The sequence below is a fragment of the Halichoerus grypus genome, chromosome 15 (assembly GCF_964656455.1).
Source record: "Halichoerus grypus chromosome 15, mHalGry1.hap1.1, whole genome shotgun sequence".
NCBI classification, from domain to species: Eukaryota; Metazoa; Chordata; class Mammalia; order Carnivora; family Phocidae; genus Halichoerus; species Halichoerus grypus.
Window position 1 is genome coordinate 46980568 of NC_135726.1, and position 26730 is coordinate 47007297.

A 26730-nucleotide genomic window follows, 5' to 3' on the forward strand; every position below is an offset into this window, starting at 1 on the left:
CTCTAGAGACACCAGCTATGAGATCCTAGGTGTGAGGAGGGAGCGTAGCCTGACTTTGGACAAGGTCATCAGGGAAGGCCTGAAGGTGAGAAGGAGCCAGAAGAAGGGTCTTGCAGGGAGGGAGTGGCCATTATGAAAGTGAGGACAAAGGGCCTCGGCTTGTTGCCAGACCGCCAAGAGGGTCTGGAGCCGAGTGAGGCAAGGGGAAGGCTGACATAGGTGACACGTGACCCTCACTTTACAGATGAAAAACTGAGGCCCCGAGGGGACCCATCAGTTGTGCAGAGTTGTACAGCTTCTAAGTGGCAGACAAACCTCAGTCCAGGTTTCCTAACTGCGGGGTGCTCGGCGGCCTCGGAAAGCTGGTGAGAGCTGTGCGCATGCCCAGCTGTGCTTGCTCCACCCGCCCCTTCCTGCTTGCTCCCAACTTGGCCGGGGGCAGTTCTGGGCGCGCCTAAACCCTGCAACCAAGGGCTTGGCCTTCCCTCACTCACCTCCCCAGTCTCCCCTTGGGACTCCAGTCAAGCCCCAGGCGTCCCCTTCTCTCAGCCCTCTTATGGCGCCACTTCCCAGCCACACCCGCTCCGGGCTCTGCAGGGACAAGTCAAGCCCAAGTAACCACAGGCCAGCTCCCCAGCAGACCCCCCTCTGCCTCACTCTGCACACACCCTCACACCCACGCGCATGCACACGATAAGCCAGGCCGCCTGTCGGAGGACTCTGCACTGGAGGCCACAAAGACGTCCCTGGACCTGCAGGTAGGGGCCAGCGGAAACAAAAGTAAAAGTCTGCAGGCTCCCTTCTCCAGCTTTGTGGAGGCTTTGGGGAGACCAGGCCAGGGAGGGTGTGACCAGACAGACGAGCCCTGTTGCCTGCCCTCATTAGGAGAAAAGCTATCATCCTATCCCGTTGGCAAAGCAGCCACTGAAACAGGATCTTCTGTTTGCAAGGGCAGGTGTGGGTTGGGACTTGCATGGTTTTTGTTGTTCTTCAAATGCAGAGGGGTCTGGCCGACCTCATTTGCAGAGCTGATCACCCCAGCTCTGGGGTCTCTCCCAGCCTCTTGCTGCAGCCCTGGGCTCCTAGCTCAAATGTCAAAATAAGCCATGAGTGGAGACATATGGGGACAGGCAGAGATGCTCTCCCTGCCACCAGCCAGGCTCTGCATGGTGTGCATCTAGACCCCACACTCTTCGGACACTGAATAGTAGATTGGATCATCCACACACTCCCAGGCCATCAGACGGGGGTTCTCGAGTGAGCGCTGCACCTCTGGCCACAGCTGAGCTGGGCCAGGTAGCCGGGAGAACGTCCCACAGCCTGATGAGATGGTCATCGTGACGTTGGCCGCTTGCACAGGCTCAGGAGGAATGCTCTCATCTCACTTTCTCTGTCGCTTCCTATTGGGGAAGGCCATCTGGGATGCTTTTGTCCCCTTCAGTTGAACTCAGGAGCTCTGGTCAAGGGGGTTGTAAACTCTTCCTGGAGAAGGGAAATTGAAACCCCACAAGTGAGTGAGCAGGAGGGGTAAGAAAGGAGTCCCCATGGCCCCCAGAAACTTGGCTGTTGGGAATTGAGGACAAGGAGGCAGTGAGGAAAAGAGGTCTGTGAGCCCGAGGGTGTCCTCTCTCAGACATCTCCCACACCCGGCTGAGGCTAGAGCACACTCTCTACTGTAGTGTTGTTGGTCGAGACTGGAAGCAACCTAAATATCCAACCGCACTGGGTATTTAGGCCCAACTGGCTGAGTAAATCCCAGGTCATCCGTGTGATGGAACAGTATTTGATTGTTTAAAGGAAATAAAGTGAATTTGTTTGTACTGAGGGGGCTTGGTAAGAAATATCGTTAGTTGGGGGGCCAGGAGGGGGAAGCAAGATGGTATTTGGAGCTAAGTGTGCTGGCCTTTTTTTTTTTTTTTTCTGTTTTAAATAATATTTGCATAGAAATACCTGCATAGGATACTTTTGAAAGAACATATAAGAAACTGGAAGCTGTGGTGGCTTCTGGTAGGTGAACCCCGGAGACAGGGATGCCAGTTTTGTCCCACTTTTTCAAACTTTGTCTGATGTTGAAATCATCTCCAGCAGCTTGGTAAAATGCAGATTCCCGGGCCCCCAGCTCAAGGCGGACTCTGATTCCGGTGGGCTGAGTTGAGACCCAGGTATCCGCGTTCCTCTGCTGAGCTCTCAGGGTGGTGTGTGTGCTGCTGGTTCTCAGACCAATGGGGAAGGATCTGTTCCAGAGCCCCCAGCGGGATGTGGTTGGACTTCAGAAGGTAGAAGGGAGACTCGGCCTCTGAGCACATGGAAACAGCAGGTAGATTGGCCACAGAATCAGCTGGAAAAGGCGACAGTACCAAGGCCCCATTTGTTAAGCACTTCGCAGGCACCAGACTCTCTCCTAGTGCTCTAGAATGCCTGCAGCCACCGTCTTACAAATGAGGAAACAGGTTCTGGAAGGAAATCCTTCGCCCAGGGCCATGCAGGCTGGGGTCCGAACTGGCCATCTGGCCCAGAAGCCCTGGCTCTCTACTACCCTGTGCTGCATTCAAGATGACTGGATAATGTTTCCCTCTTGGAGATCATGCCCAGGGCTCCTGGCCAAGGGCCACACTGTCAGTAACGGGGAGAGAAGACCGGGACTCGAGAAATCTCACTGGCTCCCAAACCACTCTTCAGGGGCCCGTGTGCATGGTGGTTAAAGTTGTGGCCTTTGGAGTCAACTTACTGAATTTAAATCCAGTTTCCACCTCTTACTGGCTGTGTGACCTTGGACAGGTTACTTAGCTTCTCTGTGCCTGTTTACTTCTCTCGAAAGTGTGGTTGTAGTGATCAGGATTCTGGTTCCCAACAGCAGAACCAGCTTAAGCCTGGTGAAGCAAAAGACAGACTTTCCTGGCTTCCATACCTGACAAACTAGGAGACAGAGCAAGATTTAGACGTGGCCAGATGCAGGGACCTAGACGCCCTCACCAGGAATCTTTATCACCTGTCTCCTTTTCTACCTTGCTGTCATTCTCGTGGGACAAAGGTGACCCACCCTTCTTCACAGTTTCAGCTTAGGACTCCCCAGCGCAGCAGCCCCAGTGAACCAGATATTTCCCCCATTAGTACCAGAAACAGTTCCAGAGTTGACGCCGTCTCTGCTTGGCCGCACATGGGGCACGTGACAATCCTGTGCCAATCATGGTGTCCGGGGGAGGGGGGAGGAGAGGGTTCTGATTGGCCAGGCCTGGGTGACATTCTCACACCTGCAGCCAAGAAGTGGGGTCAGCCCCACAGAGCACACAGACCTGTTCCCAGGTGATGGGGTGCAGGAGCTGAGTAGGCAAGAGCAGTGATGCCGTGATGGTCCCCTCGTCCACCTCCACCTGGGCCTGGCATATCTATGGGTTCTGCTAGCCGTTTGTATTGTTGTCATTCCTCCCATGGTCCCTGGTGAGGCGTTGGTACCTACCAACCCAGAGAGATTGCCAGAAGGAGCTCTGACCCTGATAGTGCCGAAGGGCACAGCGTGTTGGGCCCAGGGGCCAGAGCACCTCCTTGGGTCGCCTTCTGAAGACTCCTCAGCAGCCATGTCCTGAGCCCCCAGCCACCAAATCCACCACATCAGCCAGTCCTGAAAGTTCCCTGGGTTCCAGAGGACCCAGGAGATCCGCAGAGGCTCAGCTTGATGAGGGCATGAGAGCTTCGGGGCCGAGGGCTCCAGGCTCTGCTCCGGCAGCTGCTGGGAGGTGGGTTTCGTGAGCCCGGCCCGCTCCCGGGGCTCGGAGCCCCCTCCTGTGCCGCCCTGCAGCAGGGGTGGAGAAGGCCGGCCCAGCCTGCGGACTGCCCCGCCTCGAGCCAGGAACAACTAGGCGTGTGTGCCCGCCTGGTCTGGGGGGAGTCACAGGCCCTCCTGCATCTATTTCAAGGTTCTGGGTTTCATGGCTTTTTTTTTTTTTTTTTTTTTTTCCAAATCACCCTGCAAAGTAGGTCACCTGCTCCTCTTCCAGCTGCCTTTGAGCTTCTTTGGAACAAGGCAGATACTATCCTTTGATTCTGAGGGCATCCGCCTTTCTGGCCCCGAGTACCGCTGCAGGGAGGGGAGGGGCGGGGAGGGGGCTGCTGAGCCATTCCATGGAGGACACTGGTCCACTTGAAGCCTGGGTCAGGGAGAAGGGAGAGGAAGAAAGACGAAGAGAGAGTGAGGAGCAGAGAGGAGGTGAGGGAGAGAGGGCCAAGCGGTCAGAGCCTCTGGGTTGGGCCCTGTCCTGACTGACTTCTCTGAGCTGCTAAGTTTCAGACCAATTTAAAGGGTACCTACTCGGCCTTTAAAATAGGCCCTCATGGTTCAGATTCGGCCAGAAAACCCAGCCCAGTGTGACGAGACACTGGTCTCTCCTGGGCAGCAGGTGTGTGTGCTGGTGGGTCGGGGCCCTTCTGAGTAACGAAGCTTTTCTTCCCAGGGGGTGGCTGGAGACCTACGACATGAATACCTCGGAGCCCAAGACGGAGCCAGAGAGCATGCCCCCTGGGGGCCGGCCCCCCTACCGCAGCAACGCGCCCTGGCAGTGGAGCGGGCCTGCCTCCCACAACTCTCTACCAGCCTCCAAGTGGGCCAACCCCAGCGCTCCCGGCCACGCCCAGTCCCTGAGCCGGCCCCAGAAGCAGACCCCCATGGTCCCCTTCCGGGAGCCCCAGCCCCTGCACAGCAAGAGGTAAGGACTGATGAGGGGCACCACCCCGTGTCCCAGTCTGCATCCCTGCTTTGCCCTTTTCTCCCTTCTCCCTCTTTTGTCCAGTCTCTTCCTCTCTGTCTTTCTCCTCCCCTCCCCGTCCTTATGCCTCCCTCCCTCCCTTCCTTCCCTTAAATTTTCATTACAAGCCTCTTGTGTGAGGGCCCAGTGCTGGGGAGCTCGGTGTCTGAGGCTGGGTAGCCACCATACCATGTATGATTAAAACTATATATTTTTTGAAAGCTCAAGGGACTAATAAGCACAGACTTCTCGGTAGTGATCACTTCCTAGGGGAGGCAGGGAAGTGGGAAGGGGGAAAGCCCACAGGTAGGCGTGTAGAGGTGCTGCCATTCTAGTTCTTGGTTTGGGTGGTAGCTTTGGGAGTTTGTTTTATTATGATGGTGTGTATCTTGCAGATAAATTATCTTGAAGGTAGTATTTATTTAAAAATAAAGAAAAATTTCTAAGAAATGAAGGAATCCAACTTGCAGAGGTGCATCTTGCTTCAGCGGCCCCCGTCAGGCCTCTGTCAGGGCCTCAGAAGCTGAGGGGCAGGCACAGCTGTAATGGGAGAGGGAGGGCAAGGGGTATCCCGGCTCCCGGACACCACCCTTTGCTCTCAGCAGCTCTCCCTGCATCCTGATGGGAGCGTGGTAGACGAAGCAGATGGAATGTGGTTGGGCCTGAGGGAAAGGTCTGTCTTCCCTCCTCTGAGGGCAGGGATATCCTCAACTCACCCAGCCTTCCGCCATCCCTCCTGTTTCTGTTGCAGGCCCGTCAGCTTCCCGGAAACCCCTTACACAGCATCACCAGCAGGGGCCGACAAAGTCCCTCCCTACCGACAGCCTTCTGGGAGCTTCTCCACCCCCGGCTCGGCCACCTACACGAGATACAAGCCATCCCCAGAAAGGTCAGAATCTCTTCACTCTTTCCAAATTAAGGAATCTGATGAGAGCTGGGGATCCTTCTTCCCCAGGAAATGCACAGACCCTACAAGTTTATTTGCCATTTGATGGGGTTTCTGGATCCCTGAAGGTCATCAGAGGACCTCCAGGAAGACTAGCTGTTTGTTGAGATTTAGAGCCAAGCTGCCCTGGGCACGACTCACCGCCGGCTTTCCTCAAGGCAGGCTTTCTGCTGGCATGTTATTGACACCTGAATCACTTGCTTAAGCAAGACCATTTGCCTTCTAGAAGGCGTGGCCACTCAGCGACCTCTCCAGCTCCACCTCCCCAGGACCAGGCCACCAGCATCACCCAGTTTTCCTGGCCTTTCAGCCTTCAGTCCTGTCCCCTTGAGCCTTTCTCCAATCTGGCAGCCTAAGGGATCCTCCCAACTCCTCCATGGCTCCCTGGTGCCCTGTGTCCTTGGTCCTCCAGGATCCCTGACTTAGTCAGGGGCAGCCCCTCCCCTGTCCTCAGGCCAGAGCTGTGGGCTTCCTCCTGGATGTCTCCCTTCCTCCTCCTGCCTACTGCAGACCATCCATTTGGCCTCCTGAGCAGCTCTGCCCCCCACCCCTTCCTCCTCCCCAGTGCCCCACCCTGGCCACCTCCCTGAGCCCCAAGCCTCCATCCCATCTCCTGTGGTCCACCCTCCACTCAGCAGCCAGGGGGATCTTTCTATATGTGGCCATGTCTGTCCCCTGCTTCAGACCCTCCCATGTGTCCCCCAGCCCTCAGGACACAGCCTCAGCACCTCAGTGTGGCCACCAGGCCCCACCCGCCTCTCCAGCCTCACTCAGCCACACCTCAGCCTCATTGGCCGCTTTCGCTTCCCTGGGTAGGCTGTCTGAATTTCAGAGCCCGCCTCCATGTTCTCCCTCTGCCTACAGATTCTTCACACTCTTCACCCCACACTCCCCCGTCCTGCCAACTTGAGCGCTGATGCTTCTCCTCTGGGAAGCTTTCCCCGAACCTCCCCCTGCACTAGATGAGGTGCTGCCACTGTGCCCCTCAGTTCCCTGTGTATTTCCCAACCGTGACCTTGAGTGCTCTCCATTCCGTCAGCCAGGTCAAGAGTGTGTGTGTGAGCTCCTGTTCAAGATCTGGGACCCTCCCAGTGCGTCTTTGTGGGACCATCACGCAGCACAGAGGCTGACCTGTGGTAGATCCTCGGTATCTATTTGGTGAAAGGACGGGGTGAGGGAGTGAGTTGGTTTAAATGAGACCCCCTGCTGTCAGGGTAGGGATCCTTCCACTGATCTCCAGCATGCCTCCAGATCACCCCAAAGGGGCCGGGCCTCCCCCTGAGGCTCCGACTTGGTAGGTCTGGAGTGTAGAACGCGCGAGGCTGCCGGCCCAGGGAACACACGCCGAGAGCCACTGAACTAAACCATTGTTGGATCTCAGCCTCTGCTGTAAAATCGGGGAAAACAGACTCCTCTTCCATTTCCCGGCCACCACCATTCAGCCTTCATTCAGCGGTGGATCTCAGGCACCGTCTGTTGCCGGGCCCACAGAAAACTGTTTGACATACTCACTTACCGGGGGTTCCTGCGCTCGGTGCCGCTGGCCGGCGGAGAGAGCGCCCAGGAAACCATGCGCACCTCAACGAGCGCGCTGGTAGGCTCAGGCCATGGAAGAGGGAGGTCTAGGCTGGCTGCCTGGAGGAGGCAGCGTTTGAACAGGGCTTTGAGAGGTCAGTAGGAGTTTGCCACAGAGAAGAGGGAGAAAGTCTTTCTAGACAGAGCAAAGGCCACAGACAGGAGTAAGCAGAACGGTGTGGATTGCAGGAGGAATGGAGAGGAGTCTGGCGTGTGGGAGCACCTGGGCGGCAGCAGCAGCTGAGGCTGGAAATGACAGTTTGGTACCAAGTGATTGGCCGAGAACAGACGTGGTGGGAATGATGTTACGGATAAATCCAGGGAGCATTTTTTTTTGTTTCAGAGTCTTGGTGTCCCTCCCCTTTATATTATTATTATTTTTAAACTTTTTGAAATAATTATAGGTTCACAGGAAGTCACGAAGAAATGTGCAGGGAGCTCCATGAACCCTTCACCCAGCCTCCCCCATGCAAATAGCAAAGCAAGGCATTGACATTGGTACAGAGTCCATAGAGCTTGTTCAGAATGCACCAGTTGCACATGGACACGTGTGTGTGGTGAGTGCATTTGGTCACACGTGTGCTGTTGTCTAACCACCACCACAATTTACACACCATACCAGCACCTCGGAGCTCCGTCCTGCCACACCCTTCCCCTCCCCCATCCTGCATCTCGGGCAACCATTAATCTGTTCTGCATCTCTAACTCTTGCTATTTTATAACTGTTATATAAAAGGAATCACACAGTATACATCCTTTGCAGATTTTTTTTCAGCCAGCATAATTTCCTTGAGGTTCATTCAAACCATTGTATGTATCAGCAGTCAGTTCCTCATTGCTGAGCTGTGTTCCATGGTGTGGAACTAGCCTAGTACGTATAACCAACCATTCGCCCATCAAAGGATATTTGGGTGGTTTCTGGGCTTGGGCTACTACAAACGTTCATCTTCTGACCGTGCATGAAAATGAATTTTTCTTGCCCTGGAACAAATGCCCAAGAATACCATTGCTTGCCAAGATACGGAAACAACCTAAGCATCCGTTGACCGATGATGAATGGGTGAAGGAGATGTGATATGTATACACACAGTGGAATATTATCCAGCCATAAAGAAAGGAAGTCCTGCCATTTGTGACAACATGGACGAATCTGGAGGTTATTACGCTAAGTGAAATAAATCAGACAGAATAAGACAAATACTGGGTACTGTCACTTACACAGAGAATCAAAACAAAAAGTTGAACTCCTAGAAAAGGCGGAGTAGAGTGGTGGTTGGCTGGGGTGGGGGAAATGGGGAGATTTGGGCCGGAGGGTACAAAGTTGCCAGTACAAGATGAGTAAGTTCAGAGGATCTAATGTACGTGTAGGCGTGGTGCCTTGAGTTAATAATTCTGTGCCGTGCATTTGAAATCTTCAGCATCGTCCCCCAAAACAGGGTAACTCTGTACCATGAGAGATAATGCTTGTTAATTTGATTGTGGTTATCACTTCGCACTGTGCGCGTACGTATATCAAATCATCACCTCGTACACTTGAAACGTATTACAGTTTGTCAGGTGTGCCCCAGTGAGGCTGGGGGCATGGGGGGAGCGATGCTCTGAGAGCTGCTTGCTCAGCACACAGCGGACAGCGTTACTTGAGTGAATGGGTGTGCTGACTATTCTGCATTGCACAGACGAAAGCGCTTAGGGGGGAAGAAAAAGTACAACTGCTTACCATGTGGTAAGTCCATTTTTAGTTTTAAAAGGAACTGCCAAACTGTTTTCCAGAGTGCCTGTACCATTTTACACTCCCCCCCCGCCCCGCAAGCCCCCAGAAGTGTATGAGTGATCTGGCTTCTCCGCATCCTCACCAGCGTTGGGTGTCCTCCCTGGTTTTCACTGTAGCTATTCTGATAGGCGTGTAAGGAGATCTCGTTGTGGTTTTAATACGCATTTCTCTAATGGCTGATGGTGTTGAGCATCTTCCCGTGTGCTTATTTGCTAACTGTATATCTCTTTAGCAAGTGTCCGTGCATGTCTTTTGCCCATTTTCTAATTGGATTCAACATTTTTCAGCTTTGGAGAGTTCTTTGTATATACTAGACACGAGTCCTTTGTCAGGCGTGTGATTTGCAAATACTTTCTCCCAGTCTTTAATTTGTCCTTTTGTCTTCTTTTTTTTTTTTTTTTTTTTTTTTTAGTCCTTTTGTCTCCTTAACGGTCTGTAGCAGAACAAAAGGTCTCAGTTTTGATGAGGTCCAAGTTACATTGTTTCCCCTCTTATGGTTCACGTTTTTGGTGTGAAGTCTAAGAACTCTTTGCCTAGACCTGGGTCCTGGAGATTTCCTTGTTTTTTTTCCTAGTAGTTTTATTTATTTATTTTTTAAAGTAGGCTCAACGCCCAACGTGGGGCTTGAACTCACAACCCTGAGATCAAGAGTCGGATGCTCCACAGACTGGGCCAGCCAGGTGCCCCTAGATGTTTTATTGTTTTATATTTCACATTGAAGTCCGTGATCCATTTTGAGTTCCATTTTTGCATAAGGTGAGAGGTTTAGGTTGATGTTCCTTTTTTGGCCTACTGACAGTGTCCTGTTTGCTCCAGCACCATTTCTGGAAAAGGCTCTCCCTCTTTCATTGCATCGCTCTTACTCCTTAAAGCGAACGATCATTGGAAGGGGAACTCAAGTGGGCACATTTGTGTGGGTCTGTTTCTGGCTCGCCTGGTCTGTTCTGTTGAGCTGTATACATGATCTCAGTGAGTGCTCCCAGGGACTCCACAGGTGGGTATTTAATTATCCCATTTTACAGAGAGGAAATTGGCTCAGTGGATCCCCTTGGTCAGGGTCACTCTTCCAGGAAGTGGCAGAGTTGGGACAGGAACCCAGGCCCATGTGATTCTGGAGAGAGGACATTGACCCGAGCGAGACCTATCCTGCCAAAGGACTCTGAGCTTATCCTCCAAATCAGGGTAAAATACACGGTCCCTTCTGGAGTCCCCACCCCACGGTGACACTTCATCTCTGTCAACATCTGGGTCCCAAGTTTGGCAGAAGGGTGCTAGCATGGTGCATCCCCTAAAACTTCAAAAGTGTCTTTCACAGCCGGTCACCAGCCTGTGGTACGAGGCCCGGGAGCTGGCCAGGACTGCCCCAGTGGCCTTTAGCCTCAGCTCCTTTCCCTTTTCCCCTCCACACGGCCTCCCCGTGACATCCTGGAACCCGTGTGAGCCCGGCCAGACATTCCTGCGCAACCCCGGACTTCCCCCACTCAGGACTCCTCTGTATCCTGCTGTCTCCAGCGGGCCTGCTACTTGCCGAATTCATCAAGCTTTTAGGATTGTGGGGGTCCATATGCTCAGAATCTGTCCCAGGCCCATCTTAGATTCACTGGGAGACAAGGTGGTAAGATGGCCTGCCCTTTATCCGCCCCATGAGTGTGGGCCAGCGGCTTCACCTCTCTGAACCTCGAGTTTGCTCCCATGTAAAATGTCTATCCCTGAGCAGCACTGAGACTCCTCATGGAGGAAAACCCTCTAGAGCACTCAGAACTGTGCCTGGCACACAGTAAGTGCTCCTTAACCTTGAGGATCATTACTGCCCCATGCAGCGCCTGTCCTGGCGGCTGGGGGACAGAGGCTGGTGGATGCTGTCCCTGTCCTCAGGAGTTGGCCACCCTCGTTCGCAAAGTGAGCAGACCACCAAACTTCGTATGGAGCGTTAGGACAGAATAGTGTGCCCGGCTCAGCAAGCCTGCAGGGCTGGACTGGACCCTAGGCATTTGCTCACCAGACCCCCTGGCTGGCTTTTTTTTTTTTTTCCCCTGTTTTTCTCTGCCAGCTCCATAAAGAGTGGTACATTGGTGAGGAGGCATTTGACTGCAGGTGACAGAAAACCTAACTCGAGAAGGCATGAGGCACTAAGGAGATGTATCATCACATAGTAGGTCCACAGGTGGGGTGGCTTCTTCAGGGAAATCCTCAGGGACCTGGCTCCACTTGTGACCCATTATGGCTCTTGGGGCCCCAAGCAGAATCAGTGCCCTGCAGAAAAGGAGGGAAGAGCCTCTCTTCGTTTTTAAGAGTAAAGGAGCTAAGTCATTTTGCCTACCCCTCAACCAACCCCTGGCAGGTCACATTGGACCCGCACGACTGTCTGCAACTGTCAGGATTTACTCAAGTCACATGGCTGAGCGATGGCCGCCACTGCAGAACCTGGGCTTCACCAGCAGAGACCAAGAAGGTTGATGGTTGTTGGCGTGGTGGTCAGTTATGGCCACATCGTCCATCCACCCTCTCCCCGGTCATCTGGGAATTCACCCATGCGTTGTGCCATCAGTCCATGTAGGAGACTGGCAGAGCAGGCTGGAGCCCTCCCCTCTGGAGAGGCTCTTGCCCACGTTCACGTCTGTCTTGGTACTTTCCTCTGTGGCCATAGAGGAAAATACCAGGCTCAAAGCCAACATCCCGGCAGCCCGACCCTGCTAACGCTCCCTGCAGGTGCTCCCTGCCTGCCTCCCCAGGTCAGTCAGCGCAGCAGCTTCTGCCTGACGATGCCTGAAACTACAGTGAGTTTCTCACCAAAACCCAAACCCCTTATCTCTAACGTGATGTCATCTTCCAAGAAAAGATAGAAGACGTTAACGTTTCTCAGATGAGCTTGACGACAGCGCTGGTCTTCGCTTCTTCTGGGGATTTTTGCCCAGAGCCGTGCATGCTAAGAGACCAGCAGGTCCAGATTTCCAGCCGGCTTGATCAGGCCTTGGCCATGATCTGCACCCCCAAAGAATGGGCAGCATAGGCCAGTCAGTTTATTACATCAGGCTAACAAGGTTCGTTGGAGAATTATGCAATTGCACAAAATACAGGTCGTCTTCATGGAGGACAGTAGCTGAGCGGTGAAGCCTGCTGAAGCACTACCAGCTACAGACAGTCTGTCAGTTAGGATTAGGTTTAGCTGCCTGAGAGAGAAAACAGTGACTCAGACAAGACAGTTTCTTTCTTTCCCCCATGTTGTCAGAGACCCCAGCTCCCCCCCACCCGTGCCCCGCCGACCGTGGCCTGTTGCCTCCCGGTCTTAAGGTGGCTGCTGGAGCTTCAGCCTTAAGGAGGAGATGAGGCAAAGGCGCCCACAGCACACTTCCAGAGATTTCCTGGAAGTCACATGCGACGCTCTTATCTCATTGGCCGGAACTGCAAGACAGCCTGGAAATGCAGTCTGTTAACCAGTTACATTGCGGCCCCGGATACGGCCGGGGTTCCGTTACCGAGGCAAGCAGGGAGTAGAGACTGCGGGAGCCTCCACTCAGACCTTCCGCTTTCCTCTGGCTGACCCCAGCGGCCACTGACGTCCTTCAGCACTCGGGATTTGATGCCGACATCTTGAGAAAATGGAATAAACACGTCAACACTTCAGCTTCCCGCCGTGGTGGAGCCGCATTATACCAGGCAGTTGGCTGACCGATAAGTCAGTATTGCAGATTGCTTTGCTTTTTCTTGTTTCGGCCCTGTCTTCCTTCCCTGGAGGAATTGGAGGTCAGGGTTTGGGCAGGTGGGGAGAATATGTGTTTTCTTGGCAGATGGGTAGAAACAGTTTCTCCTCCAGAGCAACCCCTCTGCTGCCCGGGAGGCGATGAAGCCTAGGGGCTCAGGGTTAGTCTTTGCAGAAATAGCTGTGGCTTTAGGCTGGTAGGACGACTCTGCAGTTACAAGTATAGACAAAAGGAACCAAATGGGGAAATCACAAAATCAGCTCTATTAATGGGGACTCAATTAAGTCTTCCCAAGTACAGGGGCGCTTCTGGCTGCAAGTAACTGAAATTTGGCTGGCTCAAACACTGTAGGAATGTGTTCTCCCACAGAAAAGGAGTCTCAGAAGTAGGTCAGGCTCGGGGCGCCTGGGTGGCTCAGTCATTAAGCGTCTGTCTTCAGCTCAGGTCATGGTCCCAGGGTCCTGGGATCGAGCCCCACATTGGGCTCCCTGCTCTGCAGGAAGCCTGCTTCTCCCTCTCCCACTCCCCCTGCTTATGTTCCTTCTCTCACTGTGTCTCCCTCTCTCTGTCAAATAAATAAATAAAATCTTTAAAAAAAAAAAAAAGTAGGTCAGGCTCCAGGCAGGGTGAATCCAGCATTTCGGCCACATTATCAAGGCCCCCGTCCCTCCCACCTCTTGTCTTCTGCCCTCAGCGTCGGTCTCATCCTCAGGCTGGTAGCGGGAGGGCAACAACAGCTCGTGGTGTTCTGTCTGGACCCAGCAATACCTAGGTGAAGGAGAGCAGCCATTCTTCCTCGTCATGTCTCTGAGGAACCGGGAAACTTTTCCCGGAAGCCCTCCTCAGCACACTTCCCCCATGTTGGTCACAAACACCCAAAAATGTCAGTGACTTAAATCAGCCAAGGTGTATCCTGCACCCACACTACAGCTCCAGCTGCTGGTTGGCAGGGGACCCCTTGGAACCCCAGCTGCTGGGGTCACTTCCCTCACAGCTCATTGACAAGACCAGGCCCAGACACCAGTCCTGCTGTGTGCTTGCCAAGGGGAGGGCCAGACATGTTTTCTGAGAGTCTTTATAACTCTCACATCCTTTCACGTCACATTAGCCAAAATTGTGTCCTTTGCCTGTCCCTGAACCAACCCCAGGCAGGGAGAAGGGTTTCAGTCATGACTGGCTCTGATCTGAGGTGGAATGGACATTGGAGGTGCCCTAAGGATTCACTCCAGGGCGTAGAACCAGTGCCCCTGGGACATGAGGCCACAGGGAAAGCCTTCTGCCATTTCCTTCCCTAGATCTCAGCCCTCCCTGCGAGTGTACAGAGCCGGCCTCCAGGAGAATCTCTGTCCAGGAGATAACTTTGGTATTTCATCCACCCTGCAACCCTGTGAAGTAGAAAATGTCATTATCCCATTTTTCAGATGGGGAAACTGCAGCTCAGACTAACGAGCACTTGCCAGACCAAGGTCGCAGAGCTAGTAAGGGATGGTGCTGGGCTTCGAGGCCCACTCTGCCTCATTCTGGAGCCCGGGCACATAGCTTCTCTCCCGCAGCTCCTTCCTCCAACAGGGGGACAGGCACAGCGTTCTGGCCTGTTGGCACATTGTCACAGCTCTGTGTGTGCGTCAGCATCGGGCTACACGTGGGGGACGCAGGACATCAGTCGGTCTTTTGAGGAAAGGCCTACTGCGATCGCCTCTTGACAATTGAGAGAAACTGCAGCTCAGGGCTAGGAAGGGACTGTCCCTGGCTGAGAAAGAGGCCAGGGCCCCTGTACCTACAGATGCTTTAGCCCTGAGACAGGCCTGGGAAGTGGGGCTGCTAACAATAGCTCATCCCGTTTCACGGCCAAGAAACAAGACCCCTGAGGAACCTACGGGTAGGGTCTCCGCCCTAGTGGCTTCTGCCCTGCCTTCCCTGGAGGACCCTGCATGGCCCTGCGCTCCCTGGCGTGCTTCCCAGGCAAGACTCATTCCTGACCCTCCGCTAATAGCACGTTTCCAGGATTACTCATCTAGCCTCCCCTCCGCGCAGAGCCTCCAGTGTATTTAAAACCCACCAGTGAGCAAGTCTCCGGCTCAGGTGGTTTTTGTCACACCAGCCCCTCACCCTGTGCTTGCCTCTCACTCCCCTGCAGGTATGCAGCCGCCCCACACCCACTGCTGTCTTTTGATCCCCACTTCAGCCACGATGGGATGTCCAGCGACTCCTCCTCGGGCGGCCTGACCAGCCAGGAGAGCACCATGGAGCGTCAGAAGCCAGGTAGGGCCTCCCCAAGGCTGGCTGTGCCCGCCCGCCTTGCCCCGCAGGACCTCTTCTAATCCACCAGGTGACACCCCTCCTCATGTCAGCAATGGGTAGAACCCGAAAGGAAGCTGTTGGAGCCACACACGAGATGAGGGAGGTCACCCAAGAGAGCAGCAGGGACCAGTGAGCCTGATCCTCCTCCATTCAGACGGGGCATCAGCAGATGGCACTCCCTCGGGAGCCAGCGTCCAGATGTGTGATGCGGGGGTGGCGACCTCCCGGGGAAACAGCTGAAAGTGGACCAAAAGCGGTGCCGTCAGGGGAGCAGAACCGACTGTGTTCTCAGGCTTTTCCTTACATAACCCCTCCTGTGCTCTCTTCCCACTGCTGTGGATGTACGGCCGATGCCGAGGGCAGAGCCCAGATCCTGAGTGTCTGGAGTGATAACCTGTCACGGAGTGAACGCCCCACGCCCCACACCCGGGGTGAGAGGCCGAACACGGCCAGCCTCCGGAAGCCCCCCGGGCCCCTCCCAGTCAGCACCCCCAGAGGCCGCCCCTGCCCTGCTTCTCACAGCCAGACTTAGTTCTGCCTCGTCCTGCGTTTCATGTATACGAAGCAGACCCCTGCGGGCTAGACGCATCGTGTGTGCGTGTCTGGCTTCTGTCGCTCAGGATCGCCCTCTTGAGCATCGGCCACATGGTCGTACGGAGCAGTGCAGTTTCCGAGGCGTATTCCACTGTATGAACAACCCACGACGTATTACTCCGTTCTGGCATTGATGGACATTTGGGTCGTTTCCAGTCAGGGACGGCTTAGAATAGTGCTGTTGGGAATATTCTCGTACCTGCCTGTGCTGAGCACACGCTCATGCTTCGGTAGCGTGTCTGCCTGGGAGTGGAATGGCTGGGTTGCATGTTGAACTTTGTAAGAAGCTGCCACCCCTTTTCCCAGGGTGACAAACCATGTCACGCTCCTGCCAGTGACAGAGGAGCACTCTGGTGGCCCCGTGTCCTCACCCACCTTTTCACTTCGGCCATTCTAGAAGTGAGCGCCTAGTGGCATCGCCTTGCAGTTTTAATGTGCATTTTCCTGGTGCCTGACGAGACTGAGCATCTTCTCCTCTGTTTATTCTCCTCTGTGTGATGATTAATCCTGAGCATGTACACTTAGATGAATATTTGACATATAATTTCACTCAACAAACTTGTAGCCCCTCCGAAGCCTGAGAACTGCTAGATGGATGGGTGGGTTCAAAAGAAAGAAAACAAATGAAGCGTCAAAGAGCATTGACATTTGGAGGAGGGAGACATGGAGCTGTCCTTTTAGATATTCAGGAATTTCCAGGCAGCTCCGGGGGATGACCACATCAGCACGTCACCAGCCCCCTCAGGCACGGTGGGGCAGGGAAGAGCTTGCATGTCCCAGGATTAGTGGCCTGGGAATTCCTTGGCACCCCAACCCCCATGGTTCCCTTAAACCAGGGAAAATGGTTGAACTTCGGGCAAGCAGGTCACCCTCCCGACTTCACTGTCCCTTCTGCTGCCCCTGGGGCCTGCAGACACAGCTTGCTTCCCTCCTCGGCACGGCCCTGCCTGCCCCTGCCCGCCCTTCTATGCTCTCTGCTGCAACACACAGATCTGCATCTCTTTCTCCCCGCCCCGTTCGGAAAAGGAAAAGCGTTGTTTGGAGAGCTCATGACACCAAAGTGTAAAACGGGGAGGACATTTTTCCAGTGTTCACCCAAATAGGCTGTCACGGAAACTCCCCGTTGTCCTTCCCTTCTCTCTTCTCTTCTAGAGCTCGGTTCCCCCTTTACTTCCTTGGGACTGTGTTACAGGTTGACTTAACACCAGCGCCCCCCCCCCCCCCCCAGAAATCAGGGCAATCTGTTTAGAAATCGTCCTGAAGCCTAGAATTTGCTGAAGACACAGAGACAAGGTAGTTCAGGGTGGGGAGAATCAGGCACCATGACAGACGTGGGGAATTGCCCAGATCAGATGATAGCAATCCTGGGAACAGCAATATGATTCTGCACACATGTTAGATGCCCGGTGCTGTACTAGGTACTCCCCGTGCCCTCTTATTTAATCATCTCAGAAATGCGACAGAGTGGGCACTTTCAGTTCCCATTTTAGAAATGAGGAAGATGAGGCCCAGGAAGGTTGTCACTGGTCCGAGGTCCCTGCTGGTGAGAGGCATGATTTAGATGGAACCAAGACCTGTTGGGTGCTAGAACCCCTCAGCCCCCAGCGTCCACAGATGCCACCCACAGCCCCTCACCTGCCAGGCGTGAGCATTTCTCAAGCTTCAGAGCACCCAGGTTGGGAAGGTGGCCCCTGAGTCACCAGCTGCCCCGAGTCAGCCAAATTCATGTCTGTCGCGTGACAAGGGAGATCATTCCAGCAGGAGAGCCAAGAGGTCACCAGGGGCTGGTCCAGAGAACCAGTGAAGAGCTCAGTATCAGGGCCTGCGCAGGGCAGAGCCGAGGGCCCTGGGGCAGCCCAGGAGGAAAGGAATCTGGTCCTTCATCCCTCCATTCATTTGACATGTCGCTAATGATAAACACCAGCCTGGGTGCCAGGACACACAGTGGGAGCCAGACAGGCACGTTCCCTGCCTTCTTGAAGCTGACAGGCTGGTGGAGAGATGGACAGCAGACGGGCACACAGTGATAAATGAGTACCATGAAGGCTGAGTAACAAGTGGAAACTATAACACAGTGCTGAGAGAAATGGACAGGTTTCGGAGGAATCTCTGAGCAAATCACATTTCAGGCAAGGCTGGAAAAAGGCAAAGGAGTCTGCTGGGAGGAGAACATTCCGGGGAAAGAGAATAGTCAAGGTATACTGAGGTAGCAGCTGCGTGTAGGAGGAACAGTAAGGAGGCCGTGTGGCTGGAGAGGTGGCGGAGGCTGAAGTCGGAGGTGACGGGGCCAGAGCCTGTGGGGGACTTTGTCCTTTGCTCAAAGTGGGACAGGAGCTCGGTCCTTCTGAGCAGAGGAGGGATGGGACCTGACTCAGGTGTTTACAGGGGCCTTCTGGCTACAGATTCTTGTAGGGCGGGGACGCAGGTGAGGGAGATGGGCAGGTTCTAAATACGGTCGTTGGAAGGTAGAGTTGACAGAATTTCCTGATCCTCTATGTGGATACGGGAGACGGGAGTCGAGGGTGACACCATGGAGCCACGTGGATTGAGTAGGAAAGACAGTGAGCGATGCAGATTTGGGGGAAGATAAGGAGTTGGCTCTGGCCACGTTCAGCAGGAGGCATTGGGAGGCAGCCACATACACGAGTCTGAAGTCAGGAGAGGTCTGGGCCAGAGAGGGAAAGATGGGAGTCACCAACGTTATAGGTGGAAGTTGAGGCTGGATGCGGCTGCTGGCTCTCTGTAGAAACATGGTCTCCAGCATGATCTGGCCACCCCCCAGGAAACCAGTACCTCCCAGGCCTGTGGGAGGCTTTACGGAGGAAAACTGTCTCCGGAGGTGGAGAAGGTAGAAGAAGTGGGCAGCCTCCCCGCCACCACATGGACAGGACACCCTTGACTGTGCCAACCAGGCTGGTCTCTGCGGTAGCCCTGAGTGCCCCGCCCAGCGTACCAGAGCAGGAACCTTCCCTGGCAGGAACATGGGCCCACAGTGCACTGGGGCTGCCCTGGAGGCAGCAGCCTGTGCTCGTGAGCTCAGGCTCCAGCAGGCCCTGTGGGAAGTTCAGAGTCAGCCACATGACCTCGGTGGTGACCTCATTTGTCCCAGCTTCAGGTCCCTCCTCTGCGGTGGACATACTAACTGTCTCTCCTTCCTGCGTGGTATGAAGGTCCAGTGAGATCGCCCCTGCACAGCCCTCTCAGCACAGGCCCCAGCCCATCATTAAGAGAATGATGATTCCTGTTTTGCAAGCACATACTCTCCATCGTTGCTAGTGTTGTCCCTGTTGGGGAAACACAGAGAGAGGGTGCAGGGGTGGACAGCACAAGTCTGAGGCCCTTTCTGTGTGAAGTTGGACCAGGTACTTAACCTCTCAGAGTCTTGACATTCTTCATCTTTTGGAAGTGGTGCAATATCCACCTCGCAGTATTATTGGGAGGACTTGGCAAGGTAATGTGTGCAAAGCAGTTCTGGTATTACCTAACACAGGTCATGTGCTTAATAGTCATCTTTATTATCAATTTCAACACAGCAGTGATCAAAAGTGTGGCCCCTGGGGTTGGACCACCAGGGTTCCAGTCCTCTGTCCCTCTGTCAGTGCATTTGTGTTTGGTAGGTATTAACTAGTCCTCCACTGGAGCTGTACATTTTTTTTTTAAGGTCAGTTGCTGAGTTGAAGCACATTGACTACCTAGAAATGTAGTCATTTACACCCACACCAGCTGTCCCAATTTTAAACCTATCTTACCTGGTTCCAACAGCAACTCCACTTGTGGAGTTCTGGCCCAACACAATCCCACGCTTGCTCAAGGCTGCACATAGAGGAAAAGCCACCCAAACATTGTCGTAAGGAAGAATTAAAAATAACCTAAATGTTCCTCAGTAGGAAGCTGGTTTAAAAAGTGACATCCAGGGCGCCTGGGTGGCTCGGATGGTTAAGCGTCTGCCTTCGGCTCAGGTCATGATCCCAGGGTCCTGGGATCGAGTCCCGCATCGGGCTCCCTGCTCCTTGGGAGCCTGCTTCTCCCTCTGCCTCTCTCTCTCTCTGTCTCTCATGAATAAATAAATAAATAAAATCTAAAAAAAAAAAAAGTGACATCCATTCACACGATGGAATTCTATACAGCTGTTAAAAACAAGGTAACTTTATGTTCAGTTATGTGACGATGTACTATGATGCTATAAAGTGAAAAGCAAGTGTAAGTGTAACGTAAAGTGAAAAGTCACATTGTAGGACAAGGCTTAGTGCGATTCCATTTTTGTTTAAAGAATTAAGTTATGCACATTTAGCCAGCAAAGGATTGCTACCTTGTGTACATAAAGAACGCTACTCGCCAATAAGATAAAAGACATCAGTCCCCTGGAAAAATAGGAAAAGGAAATGAACAGGTAATTCACAAAATAGAAAATTCAAATGGCCAGTAAGGATGAAAGTGTGCTCAACCTTCTCTGGGGGTGACGATGGAGGGGTCCTAAGGCTTCAACGAATTAACCCAAGTAAAGCACTAGGATAATGTCTGGCACATACTAAGTGCCTACTGAGTGTTGTTCTACCCAAGACATAAGTTGATGGGGTCATGGTCCTGTGTGAGCTGAGCAGAGGGGTGGGACCACTTTTAGGGCCAGATTCCTCAGGTGGACTCGGGCCAGGGCCTGAGTCACCTCTAACCACTGACGTGTCTCCGGTCTTCCTGCAGAGCCTTTGTGGCATGTGCCCGCCCAGGCCCGGCTCTCAGCCATGGCTGGCAGCGGTGGGAGCAAGCACGCCTCCAGGCAGGACGCGGCAGGAACAGATTCCCCCAACAGGCATTCCAAAGTGAGTCTGGGCCCCGCCTGCCTAATCCTGGGGAGCCAGGGCCTCAGGAGCCAGCTGCCTCGCCTCCCTGACAGCTGTGGGCTGGCCAGTTTCACCGGGGTGTGGGCCTCTGAACGCCACACGTGAGCACGTCCTCCACCTTCGCCTCCTCCGCTCTAGCAAAGGGGCTATAACTGTTTGGTCTGGAACCAGCCAGTGAGCCTCTTTCCACATGGTGATTCTGGAACCCAGGCTCGCTGTCCCTTAGGGCCTCAGAGCCCTCTGCTGGGTCCCCGCCTCTTTCTGGCAGATTGGGGTGGGAGCAAGAGAGGATCGGCTGGGAAGTCTCTATGGCCCAGGCCTGGAAATGGCATAAATCATTTCCACTTCTATCACATTGGCCATTGCATATGAAAACTCCATCACATGGCCACACCGCAGCGCAGGGGAGGCTGGGAAACGTAGTCTGGTGTGCCCAGGAAAAGGAGGTGGTTTTGGTGAGCACTCGGCAGTCTCTCTGCATCCCTTCATTCAGCAGGAGTTTGGTGGGCACTTACCACATGCTGGGCCCTGGGACCACAGTGGTAGAGGGGACAGATGAGCCCCTGTGCTCACAAAGCTGACATCCCAGTGGGGGCAACGAGCAGGAAGCAGATGAACACACATGTTCTGTAACAGTTCTATAGGAACTGGTCTTTGCTATGAAAGAAAACCAAAGCCCAGTTCAGGGAAGAGAGAGCATCAGGCGCTGCTGCTTTAGGGTGAGGTGGTCAGTGAGGGCCTCTGGGGAGGGGACTGAAGCCCTGAGTGAAATAGGGGGCAGTCCATGAACACACCTGAGGGAAGAGCCTTCCAGGCGGAAGAAGCAGCAGGTGCCAAGGCCCTGAGGTGGGGGTAGGTCTGACCCACGCAGAGGAAAGCGAGGAGGCCTGTTTGGCTGCAGCAGAATGATCAGGCGGGAGGGGGCAGATGAAGTTAGAGGCCAGAACATGGGACCAGACTGCGCAGAGCCTCAGGGAGGACTCTGGCTTTTCTGGTGAGTGAGATGAACCACAGGAAGGTTCTAATCAGGGAAGGGACATGAAATGTTCACAGCCTCCCTCCGGCTGCATGTAGGGAACAAACTGGGAGCCGGAAGACCGGGGGGGAGGCTGTTGCCGTGGTGCAGTGGGAGGTGGTTGGTGGTGGACGGGCCCAGGCTGGAGCCGTGGAGGACCGGAAGTGGCAGGTCCTGGGTCCCCTTTGAAGGTGCAGGCCACGGGATTTGCTGTGGGGCTGGACATGGGTGTGAGAGCAGAAGCAGGGTCCAGGGTGATTCCAAGACTCTTGTGGGGCAGCTGACGGGATGGAGGTGCCTTTACTGAGGCGGGGAAGAAGCGGATCCGGGAGGGAAGGCCAGGAGCGCAGCTCTGTATGCGTTGAGCTTCCGCTGTGGGCGGCACCTTGAATGCGTAAGGTCATGTATCCCTCTGAGCAGCCCCATGAGGCAGGGTTATCACCCACCCAGCTTTACAGATGTGGAAACTGAGGCACAGGAGAGCTGTGTCATTCACCCAAGGTATCATGGCCAAGAAGTGAGGGAGCCAGAGCTTAGGTGTGGGGAGGACGCCGGGAGGGGAGGTCCACGCCCCGGCTGTGGAGTCTGGATGACACACTTGTCTCGCCTTCCAGGGGGAGCCTCCGTACTCCAGTCACTCCAGCAGCAACACCCTCTCCAGCAACGCATCCAGCAACCACAGCGACGACCGCTGGCTGGACCCCCTGGACCCCCTGGAGCCAGAGCAAGACCCCCTCTCCAAGGGTGGCTCCAGCGACAGTGGCATCGACACCACCCTCTACACCTCCAGCCCCAGCTGCGTGTCCCTGGCCAAGGTGCCTCGGCAGGCCAAGCCTCACAAGCCCCCGGGAAGCATGGGCCTCTGTGGGGGCGGACGGGAGGCCGCCGGGCGGTCCCACCACGCAGACAGACGGCGGGAGGTCTCGCCGGCGCCTGCAATTGCTGGCCAGACCAAGGGCTACCGCCCGAAGTTGTACTCCTCAGGCTCCAGCACCCCAACGGGCCTGGCAGGGGGGAGCCGCGACCCGCCCAGGCAGCCTAGGTAAGCCACTGCTCCTTACCCCGGTCCTTCGGGGAGCCCTGACCACCGTCTGCATCCCCCCGCAGTCCCGACAGTGGGGTTCCCCTCCCTAGATACAGGCTCGCAGACGGATGTGCTTACACACTAGTTTGCTTCCAAAGTCGGGAGGCTCATGGACCACCCACTACTGCCCATCGTTCAGCCCTCGGGTACCCTGGGTGGAGGGCAAGAAACCCCTGGCTGTCTGCTTCATCTGTCTCTGGTTCGCTCTGACCCTGTTTCTCTTTCCTTCTCTCTCTGCTTGAGACTAGTGGTTTTATGCTTTCTGAGGGTAACTGAATGTGTTAGGAGTGCATTTGGCTGGCGGTAACAGGACATCTGACCCACAGTGGCTTAAACAAACAGAGGTTTCCCAGTCCCCTGATGGGAAATCCACAGAGGGCAGAGCCAGGCTAGGACAGCAGCTCAGGGAGGGCCTCAAGGCCTGGACCCCGGTCCTTCCTGTGTCACCATTCTTATCATACTAGCTGCAGCTTCCTCGTCTGACATAGCTGTGGTGCCCTTGGGGGGCATGGAGCCAGAGAACAGAGGAAGATCGCTTCTTGTAGCTCCCTTTCTCTGGAGAAAGCAAAAGCTTTCCCAGAGCCCTTTGAGCAAGCGCCGTCGCGAGGAGGTCTGAAAGACCACGGTTTAGTCTTCCAGCCCCTAGAGGGCCATCGAGCACAGACTGCAGGATCCCGCGCGGAGTTCCTGATTCAGTAGGTCAGAGCGGGGCCTGAGAATATGCATTTTGTTAAGTTCCTGGTGGATGGTGATGCTGCTGGTCCGGGGACCACACTTTGAGAACCACTGGTGGCCAGGCAGGCAGGCAGGGGAGTAAGTGAGAAGGAACTGGCATTGGTGAGCCGTCAGTCTGGGGCCTGGACCGCGTACGCTTTGAGCATCGGATGAAAGCTGCAAACTATCTCCCAGAAGAATGTACGGAGGTGGGAAAACGCTTCTGCCCTCACAGGGCTCACGTGGTTCTGGTACGTGTGTCCCCTCGAGGTCTGCGGCCCCAGGCGGGGATCACAGTGCTGCCATCCCTGGTGCAGACCCCGGAGGGGCCAGCCCAGGACCCTGATACGGGGGGGGGGGGTCCTCCTCTCCTTTGGTTTCCTGATGCCTTTGCCAGTCCTAGACCTACGGCCTCTCTCCACACAGGACTCCTGCCCCAGGCAGTGGCCTCAGGCCTTGACCACAACCTCCAGTGGCCTTCGTCCGTGTCCTACAGAAATAGCTGTGTTTTTTAAAAGGCGAAGCAAAAATGCCCCAAACAGTACTTAGCCTGTGTGTGAAGCACTCTGATGTAGTCTCGTCTGTTGAGACCATGAATACATCTCAATACCTCCTTAAATGATCTCATGACTTAGCAGTGGTTCTCTGACAGATTTGGAAACCACCGTGTTTGAGAGTGCCCCACCCCCTTGCTCTGGTCCCCAACCTCCCTGAGTCAGGGGTCTCAGGGCGCAAGATGGAGAGGGCACAAGTCCCAGTGAGCTTACTTAGGCCCTGGCTCAGCCCACCTCCCCACACAGGTAGTTCTCAATCATCTAAACTCTCAGACTTTTGATCAGCTCCTTCGTCCATTCATTTATCCATCTGGTTCACTCACAGATAATTTCTTAGGGATCTGTTAGGTCACAGACGCTGGGGTGGGAGCTGGGGAGAGATACTGAGCAAATGCAGACGAGTCCCCCAGCCCCTCTCCTCGCCCGTATCCATTGAGGGAGACAGATGACAGTCAGGCCATCACTGAGACAAATGTCAGAGTGCACCCACCCAGAAGGACTCTGCACCAGGAGAGTCCTGGGTGCCACGGGGGTCCCAGGTCTCAGCTCTCCTAGTCCCTGTGCTGGGCATGGGACCGTGTTAGTGAATCTGAGCAACTGTAGGGTTTTGAAATCTATGATATAAAGGCAGCAGCGCTGGGGAGTAGCCTGTGGCTGAAGCCAGGGGGTGGGTATAAAATTACCCTGTGTCTGAGAGAAGGATTTGCTGAACCCAGAAATGAAGGGAATAAAATGGGAGAGGAGCCCACTACAAAAGAGGGGCCTGTGGTTGGGAGCGTTAATTTGCATACAGACAATTGATGCTAATTGCAAATCATTCTTATCTACTCATTAAGCTGCTTCCCGAAGTTTTCTCCTAGGCAACCAGGCCCTAGTGTGGAACGGCATTTCCCAAAATGGGGTGCTTGAGGTGATTTGGGTGGTACAGGAGGAAAATGTGTTTTTTTAAATGGATATATGTTTGCTTTAATGAGTATTAGGAAAATGTTCTCCGCCAATCCCCTGCTTTTACAGATATGGTCTTGGACAAGCTAAGGAAAAGAAAATTAACTGAGTTGATTTAAAGAAACATCTGCCTGGTAGATGAGAGGATGGACCTCCTCCAGGGTTCAAGCCCTCCCTCTGCCTTGCCTTGGCTGTGTGGCCTTGGGTAAATGACTGAACTTCTCTGGGCCTCAGTTTCCTCGTCTATAAAATGGGGGGATGCATTGCATGCCTCTACCTCCTAGGGATGCAGTGAAGACTGAATGAGCTAATGATTGTAGGGCCCTTAGGACAGTAGTGGGCAATAGACCCTGAGCCTGCTGTCATTGAAATCACAGGGGATTGTTCTAAAACGAACTAAATCGGAATGTTTCTCCCGGGCCATGCCTATTACAGGCAGTGCTGGGGACACCACAGTGACTTGAGACAGCCCCAGGCCTGCCCTCTCGGGGCTCAGAGTCCAACAGGGGAGACAAACCCTTCCCCAGAGAGTGGTAGCCCGGAGTGGGCAGTGTCCAGGTGAGGGAAGCACCTGGGATGTGGGAGCCTGAAGGAGGGGCCAGACCCCATCGTGGAAGGGGCTTTCCTAGAACAGGAGGGTAGAGTGTCCCAGACAGAGGATGTGCGAGTCCCACTGTGGGCCCCGCTCTGCTGGCCCTCCCACAACCTTACCATCTCAGCAGGGGAACCAAGTTCCCAGACGGTCGCTGGGCACCTGCGCCCCGAGAGGCCTATGCGCACCTCCACTGTCAAGGCCCCAGGCCGCCCACCGACCTTGTGCAACCGCTGCCGTTAACCTGCTTGCTTGGGCTGAGCTGCAATGACAGCCTGCTGCCCATTCTCGGCTTCTCGAGGGCAGGCATGCGCGCCCCACAGCTGCTCTTGGCTCTAGTTCCCCAGTACTTTGTAACGGAGCCCCCCGTGTTTGTTCGCACAGCGAGTGCCCCGTGTGTGCCCGGCCCCTGCTGGGTGCTGCGGGCACGCGGGGCCCCTGCTGTCCTGACACTGACCAGATACCACGGAGACAGCAGGCAAAGAATGATAAAAGTAATGACTGGATTGTGCTAGGGGAAGGCCTGGGGAGGGAAGACCCACTGGGGTCTGAGGGTGGATGTGGGGCAGGGCTGGAGGGAATGTCTGATCTATAGCCTGAGGGGCAAAGGGAGTTTCCGTGAGGAGGGGTCATTTCTGCGAAGATAAAAGCAACAAGGAGGAGGGAGCAGGTGAGTGGTTTCTGAGGGGCTGATGATATATTCTTGACCCAGGATGTTTTGTACACTTTGCTGTATGTGAGCTATGTGCAATTAAAAAAAAGAGAGAAAGGGGCACCTGGGTGGCTCAGTCAGTTAAGCATCCAACTCTTGATTTCAGCTCGGGTCATGATCTCAGGGTGGTGAGATCTAGCCCTGCATCGGGCTCTGTGCTCAGAGGGGAGTCTGCTTGAGATTCTCTTCCCTCTCCCTCTGCCCCTCCCCACTCTCTAAAATAATAAATAAATCTTTTAAAAAGAGAGAGAGAGAAAGGAAAGATGGGATGTGGAGAGGGTGTTCCTATGAACGGGAGCAGCATGTGCAAAGGCCCTGAGGTGGAAAGGAGGGTGGATGCCGTCAGGTCACTGAACCACACGCTCCTTGGCTCAAGGGTAGGAGCTGAGGGGGCAGCTGATGGGAGGTTTTTTGGGAGGTCAGCAGGAGCCAGACCACGCAAGGCCCTGTCAGCCACATTACAGAATTTGGATTCCATCCTCAGAGCTACGGGCAGCAAACAAAGGTTTCAGCAGCAAGGGTAGTAGAGGCAGATTTATGTTTTGAAAGATGGTGCTAGAGACGGGACTGGAGGCAGAGCATCAGGGACGGGGCTGAGGCTGAGATGAGTGAGAAGGAAGGGACCTGGGCCGGAGGACGGAGCAGCTGT

The 26730-nt window shown here is 54.5% G+C and overlaps 1 protein-coding gene across 4 annotated transcripts in view; it reads left to right on the forward strand.

Moving 5' to 3' along the window:
- Positions 1 to 26730, forward strand: part of SIPA1L3 (signal induced proliferation associated 1 like 3) — a 232331-nt gene that overhangs the window by 168464 nt on the left and 37137 nt on the right. For all 4 annotated transcript variants that reach the window (XM_078063034.1, XM_078063032.1, XM_078063033.1 and 1 more), the window contains exons 10-14: positions 4449 to 4700; positions 5491 to 5628; positions 14870 to 14994; positions 20326 to 20444; positions 22095 to 22522. In XM_078063034.1, coding sequence (XP_077919160.1) covers positions 4449 to 4700; positions 5491 to 5628; positions 14870 to 14994; positions 20326 to 20444; positions 22095 to 22522 — 1062 coding nt within the window. The remainder of the gene's footprint in view (positions 1 to 4448; positions 4701 to 5490; positions 5629 to 14869; positions 14995 to 20325; positions 20445 to 22094; positions 22523 to 26730) is intronic.